At 34.9% G+C, this 8,690-nt stretch overlaps 2 protein-coding genes and 1 long non-coding RNA gene across 8 annotated transcripts in view; 1 reads left to right on the forward strand and 2 right to left on the reverse strand.

The window, feature by feature from the left end:
- LOC111470473 (phosphoserine phosphatase, chloroplastic) lies at positions 1–3,725 on the reverse strand. Of its 5 annotated transcripts, none has more exons than XM_023116043.1 (8): positions 3,534–3,725; positions 2,778–3,044; positions 2,399–2,531; positions 2,214–2,321; positions 1,543–1,636; positions 1,260–1,409; positions 1,135–1,188; positions 1–281 (listed from the first exon to the last, which is right to left on the reverse strand). In XM_023116043.1, exons 2-8 carry the CDS (start codon positions 2,998–3,000, stop codon positions 156–158), a joined length of 888 nt encoding a protein of 295 aa, XP_022971811.1. In that variant the 5' UTR covers positions 3,001–3,044; positions 3,534–3,725; the 3' UTR covers positions 1–155. The 5 variants fall into 5 exon arrangements, with proteins under 5 accessions (XP_022971811.1, XP_022971797.1, XP_022971805.1 ...); XM_023116029.1 differs by having other exon boundaries at positions 2,778–3,011; positions 3,560–3,724; XM_023116037.1 differs by having other exon boundaries at positions 2,778–3,014; positions 3,560–3,724.
- A 2,099-nt stretch (positions 3,726–5,824) lies between these two features.
- Positions 5,825–8,690, forward strand: part of LOC111470370 (respiratory burst oxidase homolog protein A-like) — a 7,249-nt gene continuing 4,383 nt past the window's right edge. The window contains exons 1-5 of one of the 2 annotated variants that reach the window (XM_023115945.1): positions 5,825–6,233; positions 6,311–6,729; positions 7,115–7,271; positions 7,385–7,433; positions 7,538–7,651. In XM_023115945.1, the coding sequence (XP_022971713.1) occupies positions 6,417–6,729; positions 7,115–7,271; positions 7,385–7,433; positions 7,538–7,651 (633 nt within the window). In that variant the 5' untranslated portion in view covers positions 5,825–6,233; positions 6,311–6,416. Of the gene's footprint in view, positions 6,730–7,114; positions 7,272–7,384; positions 7,434–7,537; positions 7,652–8,690 lie in introns of both variants that reach the window. The other variant, XM_023115937.1, reaches the window with a different exon arrangement.
- Positions 6,646–8,690, reverse strand: part of LOC111470505 — a 7,143-nt gene continuing 5,098 nt past the window's right edge. Inside the window, exon 3 of the long non-coding RNA XR_002715046.1 lies at positions 6,646–6,792. This is a non-coding gene — a long non-coding RNA (uncharacterized LOC111470505). The remainder of the gene's footprint in view (positions 6,793–8,690) is intronic.

Raw genomic sequence — 8,690 nt, forward strand, 5'->3', positions numbered from 1 at the left:
TTCATAGAAATAATTAGGGTAAGGATGTAAAATTCAATGGCATTGAAGAATTATTTATGGAAGTTCCTAGTGTGACTGCAGAAATAGAGCATAAAGAAAGCAAGCAATACAAGATGTAAGAATCAAGGAGGATGCATTTCTGAAAAAAATATGTGCTAGTCAAGGGAGTTGATCAAATCTACAAAATTGAAGACCAACCAGTCAGCTTTTGCTGCAACGTTTTCTCGAAGTTGAACACCGGCATAACAAATAAACAAGTCAGCACCTCCTGGTTTACGAGCCTATGTCAAAAAGAATATGCGTTGGAATTAGAAGAATGATCAAGCTTCAACTGGCTTGCAAATATAAGTGATTAGCGAACCCAGGCTCAAGGGTCAGAAAAGTTTACTGCACATTCAGCTCAATTGGGCCATAGGTAAGGTCCCTTGTCCATTTAGGTGGTATAACAAACATCTTAAATCAACTAAAACCATGAAGAATAAACAAAATCTAACATCAAGCAAGAACTATGGAGCTCGGAAGTGGAAGTCATTTGTGTTGAGGATTGTTGGAAGAGAGTCCCACATTGTGGCTAATTAAGGAGATGATCATGAGTTTATAAGTAAGAAATACATTTCCATTGGTACGAGGCCTTTTGGGGAAACAAAAAGTAAATAGAATTCTCAAATGTCAAACAAAGAAGTTGTGAGTCTTGAAGGTGTGGTAAAAAATGACTCAAGTGGCGAACAAAGGGTGTACTTTGCTCGAGGGCTCCAGAGAAAGGAGTCAAGTCTCGATTAAGGGGAGGCTGTTCGAGGGCCCCATAGACCCCTCGGGAGAGGCTCTATGGTGTCCTTTATCCGAGGGGAGAATTGTTGGGAGGGAGTCCCACGTTGGCTAATTAAGGAGATGAACATGGGTTTATAAGTAAGGAATACATCTCCATTGGTACGAGGTCTTTTGGGGAAACCAAAAGCAAAGCTATGAGAGTTTATGCTCAAAGTGAACAATATTATACCATTGTAGAGAGTCGTAGCTCCTAACCAGAAGGATTAGCTAGGAACAAGTAACTATGACTGTTTACCAATTTAAGATATTTTATAAGAAAAACAATTGCTGTAATTCACGTTTTGAGACTCAGGTGTCTCTTCTCACCTCAAGATCAGTTGCACCATCCCCGGTCATGACCAACGTCTTGTATCCACGAGCCTGCAAAACCACCCGAATCAAATTTGCATTCGAAAATCAACAGCACGTCTTACCAAAAGCAATGATTCTACCTTCCTCAGTTGTTGCACTGCAGTTGCTTTCCCCCCACTCCTTGAAGTAGGCTCATTTTCGTCGAAGCCAATGAATTCACCCTTGCTTCCGAAAAGCAATTGGTTGGCAAAAATATTCTCATGTGGAATCCCAAGAATTGATGCAACAGGCTTCACACAAAGTAGCTCGTTGATTAATAATAATAAATATCAATTCCTCATTAATTTTCCAATAACTAACATTAGAAGTTAGTTAGTTCTTCATGAAATATGAGAGACTCACTACAATTAGTCATAAACTTACATTGATCATTTGACGAAAACCTCCGGAAATCAGATATACGTCAATGTTGCTAGCTTTTAGCTTTTTAACTAATTCATCTATACCTGGAGAAAGCCTGAAGAGCAACAATCAGCACTATGAAAAATAGGACTAAGTAATATATCTCTGCTCTGTAATCCTACCTTTTATGAGTCAGCTGGAAGATTAGGAGCACAGATGATCTAATGCAGTTTTCGAATATTTTACAGCAAATGGAAACTCTTGTTTAAAGAATTAACACATAAAATACTTCACACTCAAGACCAAGAGGTCATAGCTTCGAATCCCCCACCTTCGGATATAGTTAAAGTGAAGTAAAAAAAAAAAAAAAAAAAAAACTTCACATTCAATGAAAAGTTTTCATGTTTTGTTTACCATCCAAACGGGCGGCTGTTCAAATAAAAAAATTTAGACAAACAAACTTGCTGCTGTTAATATATTAAACAATATCTGGGTGCCATTGGAGCTTAATGGTCCCATATTATGAACATTAGCAATCTAAAGAGTAGCTATCTACAAAATAAAAATGTAAAATAAGCATCCTGCATTACATTAAGAACAAGTCAGAAAGGAATATGATAAAACAAAACATCATTTGATGTAACATCCCTATTTTTGGAAAAAGTTAATGTACATGGAAAACAACCCCATACCTTGGAGGTCTCTTAGCGAGAAATTCCTCAACTTGGGAAAGTGAAGGGTTAAACAAAGATAGCCTAGCAGCCAAAGCAACCTCAAATGGAACAGAGCCACCCATTGCCCTGAGGACATACAAATCTCAGTTAAATGAAAATCCAAGGAGGCCAATTAAATCATGTCAAAAACAATCAAATCAAACCTAGCAGTCCATTCTGCAACAGCCTCTCCAGCTCCACAGAAATCTGCTAATTCATCAATGCCCTCATCTACACAAACTGTGCTATCAACATCGAAGCATACTGCATTTGCACTTTTCCACAGCTCCAACACCTCTGATAGATAGTAAAATATGAGAGAACAATTACCAACTGAGTAAGATGAAAGAATATCTCGATTGAGTTGAGGAACTCAAGAACAACAAAGTTTGATCATTGGGTAAAACAAGTCAGCAGTGAGCACCATCTCTTTTAAAATTTCCATCCAAAGTGATTTCACTCCTGAAATAACAAAATTTCCCTTGGCAGTTCATTTTGACCCCCATTGACATAGGACAATATATTCAAGAAATTTGTAGTCACCTTTGGATGGCAATGTGTTGTTGAATTGAGAAAGTGCAGAGCCTTCTACAGGCTGAACTGAAGCGGCAATTGAATTAAATGACGTGCGACATCTCCCCATCTCCATTTGACTTTTACCCAATCTTCTAGAAAATTGCAATAACAACGTGGGTCGAATAGTTGAGTGAATTTGTCTACAATGAGTAGGTAATGGTTTGATTCGTGCACTCAATAAACTGTCCATCAATTATCTGTCTGCTATGAACAAAACAAAGTATCCAAATCAGTGAAACTGGTCGACACATACACTCCAGCACTTACCCAGTTCAGAATTCGATAAATCAAAGAAAATCCATCAAGCGAACACACCCTTGTCTCTATATCAACAACCAACACAATAATATATGATATATGCATATCTTATAACTTAAGAAACATAGATCCGCATGAACTCAGAAAATCTGAAAGGAAACATATATTTGCCATTAAAAATCCAAAACGAAGCCACGAAAAGCAAGAAGAAAAAGGGCAGGAAGATAAATTTCTAAACAACTTCAAACATCAAACAATCCCCGGTATAAATCTTTCCTTTCCACGGGATTCCTCAAATTTACTCGAGAAACCAAACGAATAAGCAGTCTCCAGAGGAAAACAAAACGTGGGTGGGCGAAAATGAACAAAAACAAAGCAAAATGGAAGCCATTATGGAATAAGAACATATGCGGAGTTAACCCAATGAGATTAAAAATGTGAAGCATAGAGGCCAAGGATCAGAAATGGAGTACTGTCGAGCAGAAATTTACCAAGCTGTGTCTCCCTTCTCTAGATCTGTGAAATTCGCTAGCTTTTGCAAGAATAACCAAACAGCTGATGGAAAAAAGAGCTTGCGCCACGCTCAAAGTTCGCCCTGCCTTTGGAGAGAATATTTTAAGAACGTTACTGTTCACGGATTTTTACCCGTTCAATGTCAAATGACATTAGAGGATAAAATTATGTCTCGTATCCTGTTTAAAGCTTCACTTTCCAGTATTGTTAAAAAAAAAAAAGAAAAAAAAAAAAGAAAAAAAGAAAAAAAGTGGCCTTTTAAACTCAGGTATAGGTATAGTTTAATAGTTGATTTATAGATTAACCTAAAATTAATTTAGGTCAAATCGAGTCAATTTAAGCATATAGTTAATTCATTTTTCATCTATGAAGTCAGACAAACTTTATTCATTCAGCATTTTTTAAATTTTGATTGAAAATTTTATATTAGTAAAATTAAACATACGAAAATTTGACATAATAAGGTAAACCTAAACTTCTCTTAATTAGACATTGTACTACTTCCATGAACGGCTAAGGTAAATTTTGGGGGTAATACTCACATGTAAAACACTGATGAACTTCTCTTAAAGCTTTAATTTTGTTGAAACAAAACTCTAAATTTGAGTGGAGGTAATACTCACATGTAAACCCAATTAAAAATTACACAAAATTAATCAAAAGACATTATTGTAAACTCTCATATATATATATATATATATATATATATATATATATATATATAAAAGTGGTTCATATTGGTAGTCGAACTCTTTCCTCCAATATTTGAAAAGCATATGCATACTTGATTTTTTTTCTTATACGAAAATGTTTATTATTTAATTATCAAGTCAAATAAAAGTTGGTATCAAACTAAGAATGAAGGCCAATTTTAAGTTTTATGGAGTGTATCCAAAATAAAATAGAATAAATTTCAAACTGCTAGGCATAACGTGAAGGTAAAGAGTTAACTATTTATGAACTACTAAACCTAACCTAAGAATAAAATAGAATGAGTTCTAATCTACTAAACCTATGGTGAGGGTAAGACATTAACTTAATGAAATACCTTTAAATTTGATGACACATTTCCTTCTGTATCATGGCGTTTCATTAATTTCTGGCTTTTAGCATTGCCCAATGGTCAACAAAGATTTATCATCTTATTTGTGTATATTAAATATATATTTCAAAACACATTCTCTTTGAATTTTTGTTTTATTATAAAAATGGCTGTTGCCCATTTTCCAAAGGGCTTAAGAAGTTACCCATCACGGTCAATATAGCCCACCTTCTTCTTCCCCACACGCCACCCTAAACTAATAATAGGAGAATTTTGGGAAGCTTCACTTTAAAGTGAGCTGAGCTGAGCTGATTGTTCCAATTAGATCATAAAAATCAAATCTGAGAAAATTCTCAACACAAAAATACACTCACCCACTTCAACCTGAAACAGGTTGAAAGCAATTCAACAACCGTTTGGTTGCCTAGTTCAGTAAATCTAACTGCACATCACACCCACTTTTTTTTCTCCGAACTCAGTAAATCTGAGAACTCAATAGATCATTGGATACTGAATTATCAAATTATCAGAAATGCCCATCTATGTGGCTGCTGCATATATGCATACATGCATGTGTACCATATGTAAGACTCACATGTCCAAGAACAAAATCAAATATCTAAACTTTCATTTGATAATTATTTAATTTTTTGAAAAAAATTATTTATAAATACTAATTACCCTATATAAACTTCTTTGCTTTCTAATCTATTTTTTACCAATAAATTTGAAATTCAAGTTTTGTTTAATTTTTTTTTTTGAAATTTAACTAAAAGTTGAAAGATTTCCTAAAGAAAGTTGAAAATTGTGTTTCCATCTTTCTTACAAAAAAAAAAAAAAAAAAAAAAAAAAAAAAAAAAAAAAAAACCGAANTTCTAAAGAGAAAAAAACCAAAAATTTAAAATTACATTTTTTTTTTTACTTTAAAAACTTGATTTTGATACTGAAAGCATAGGTAAAACGCAAGTAATGAACGAAACAAAAAAAATTAAAACTAAATAATTACCTAGAGAAGTTTAGATATTTTAAATGAAAGAGAGAGAGAGAATGCACATGCATGAAGGCATAGATTAACCATGAGAAAATATAGAAGATAAACTATACTTATAAAAAAAATCATACCTTATATAAAAAGGATATCTATAAGAGGGGAGAGAGAGTCGGTCATCCCCGAGCAGCCCACATAGTACTACTTACAGCCTCCCGCCCGCCATGAAAGAACAGGAAGAAAGAAGATACCAAACTAAAAAATAATTATCCAATGGCTGCTAAACGTCAACTTCCTTTCTCTCTCCTCTTGCATGCAGAAACAAACCACATGATCCCTTTCGTTTGCATCCATCTCATATTCGAAATCCAATGATTAACCTGCCTCAGCATCACTTTCTCTCCTAATCCACCCAACAAAACCTTCTTCCCTTCCTTTAATTATTTATCTCTAATCATTCACACATTTCAATCAAACCAATACGCCACCAAATGTACATATGCTCAACCTTCCATTGTCCTTTTCTATATATATTCTCAACTGCCCCTATATTTCAACCACAAACTTGTCAATGAAAATAAGGAAGCAAACATGGAATACAACTTCATATGTTAGTCCCAATGTATGACTTATTTCTCACCACCAACTTCAGCTTCCATTCATAAACTAGCCCGCATTCATTTTCCTTCGGATTTGCAGGGGCAGTACAGCTAAGTTTTCTTGAAGAGAAGGGGAGAAATGGATACATTTTTTCAGTTTTGAATGAAAATACTGAACCTGCCCAGATTAGAGGAGAGTCCTATCAATGGAAATTCATTTGGAGAGACAGACAGAGCAGAGACTCTCTCTCTCAGCTGCCTTTGCTCTCTCTTCTTCTTCTTTATCGTCATCATCCACTTCTTCGTCCCGCTCATCCTCTTCTTTCCAAAATGACACATTTAGTTTTTCAGGTCAGAATGAGGACAGATCGTGGTATGCTCCACGACTGCGATTTATTGACTTTCTTTGCGACAATGAAAGTGAATGGAAATTGGCAGAGAAGCGGTTCGATCAGCTGTCTTGGACCAGTGTTGGATCTGAACCAGCCGTGAAGTGGTCTAATTTTGCCTTCTGTATAGGTGAGATGCTAAGCAACAAGGTTCTCTCTGTTTTTTTTTTGTTCTAATTTCTAGTCCTTCCCTCTTCCCAACAATCAAAGACAATAAGAAAAATGAGATATCAAAAACTCAGAGACTCTAGGTTAATAAGAAATTATTTGAATCAACATTCATCAGTCAAACTCTAACGTCGGAAAAGCAACAAAGTAATCAGGAAAGCATTACATAACTAATTTAGATCACTTCATTCATGAGAAAAGCTAAATTGTGTCAATTGTTCATAAATATATTTTAAATTTTACAAACATAGTCAAGCATTATAACTATTCAAGACAGAAGTGTTTTTTCTTAATAAATGAATTTATGTATTAACCATTTATCTCTTCCATCACCATCTTTCGAGTAGGAATGTCAGAGTCCGAGGAATTTGCTTACGAACTGTTGAGGGCGCTAAGAAGAAGAAAAGATTGGCAAATAGAAATCACCAAAAGTGAATTTCATAATCTCTGGTGCCGGTTGAGTCATTCGAGTGTTAATTCAAGAACAAGAATTCTATTTGACCTGTAAAAACTAATATCCTCTAATTCTCAATTCTTTGCCTTTTTATTTGGCAATAAATGTAAAACCAATTCCTCCTATTACTGATCACCTTTCCCGTTTGTGTAATTTCCTTCAGTTGTGATAGCAATATGGATGGAAGGGTAACTGAAAAAGACATCAAACAGGTCTCTCTGAACTTTTACAATATTTCTCTTCTTTTCCGGATGTCAGAAAGAATAAGGTTTTATTTGTTTTGGTGTTAACATTATAATAAATTTGGGACTTCCAGATAATACTGTTAACTGCTAGTACCAATAAGTTGTCTGTGACCCATGAAGAAGGAGAATATTATGCTGCTTTAGTCATGGAAGTACTAGATGAAGGAAAGCAGGGCTACATTGAGGTATTCTTATATGTTTCGATATTGTTTTCCTTCAGACTAAAGATAAATTTCATCTTATTTAAACAACAGCAACTATGGATCCGCCGTTAAAGTATCTACATATCACGAGTTCTTTAACTAGTATTAATTATCAAGTAGCAGACATTAGTTTTCTTCAAAATGAATCTGAGTAACATTGAAGACTTGAGTAAAGTAACATTAATTGTGCACCTAATGGTTAGAGAAAAATTAACATATCCAGTACTTTGGGATTACCAAACCTGTATTACCTAAAATATCATTTCAAGAACAACTACATTGGTTTATTTTGGACTTTCAATGAAACATTGAGTACAACCCTTCACATATCTCTAATATGCTCTTGTCTACTTTCGGCATTATGGTTTTACTTTTGATGTTACTCAAAAGATATCATACCAATCACTTTTATGCTCCTAATCTTCCCCTTATCCAACCAATGTAAGACTGTGGTCACACTCCCAACAATTCACCCCTTGAATGAAGTACTACCAAACTTCTCTTTAAATAGTCTTCTATCCGTCTTAGCTCATATCTAGGCCAATTCCTTTTCTCTGGAGCATACCGTGAGTCTTTCAACCATGACTGTCTCTTTGAGGCTCACCTATTTATTTGTTTGACACTTGAGGATTCTCTTTACCCAACTAAATCATGGACATGATTTTGATACTAATTGTTAGTAACAATGATCCTCCACATATCTCCACAATGATATAATATTCTCCTTTGAGTACAAGTCGTCATGTCTTGGCTTTCGAACTCACCTAAAAGACCTCATACCAATAATGTTCTTGTCTCTCACTTATGAATTCATAATTTTCTCCTAATCTAGCCCATATGGGAGCAGTTTTGTAATCCAAAAAGCAAATAAGAACAAACGAAGACTCATACTAAGGTCATATAAGGTGGTCCTATCTACTCAATACTCTATCCTGCTGTTGTATCAAATGCATTGCCATCAAACAGATCAAACGAGTTCAAAGATGCCAAAAAGGGGCGGGGCATGGGGGGGGGGGGGGGG

The sequence above is a fragment of the Cucurbita maxima genome, unplaced genomic scaffold (assembly GCF_002738345.1).
Source record: "Cucurbita maxima cultivar Rimu unplaced genomic scaffold, Cmax_1.0 Cma_Scf00002, whole genome shotgun sequence".
NCBI classification, from domain to species: domain Eukaryota; kingdom Viridiplantae; phylum Streptophyta; class Magnoliopsida; order Cucurbitales; family Cucurbitaceae; genus Cucurbita; species Cucurbita maxima.

Coding starts and splice junctions, on each gene's coding strand:
- LOC111470473 (XM_023116043.1), bottom strand. CDS start 3,000: ATGGACAGTTTATTGAGTGCACGAATCAAACCATTACCTACTCATTGT. Junction 1,637..2,213: donor CTCGCTAAGAGACCTCCAAG/GTATGGGGTTGT, acceptor GTTGCTCTTCAG/GCTTTCTCCAGGTATAGATG. Junction 1,410..1,542: donor GTTTTCGTCAAATGATCAAT/GTAAGTTTATGA, acceptor CTTTGTGTGAAG/CCTGTTGCATCAATTCTTGG.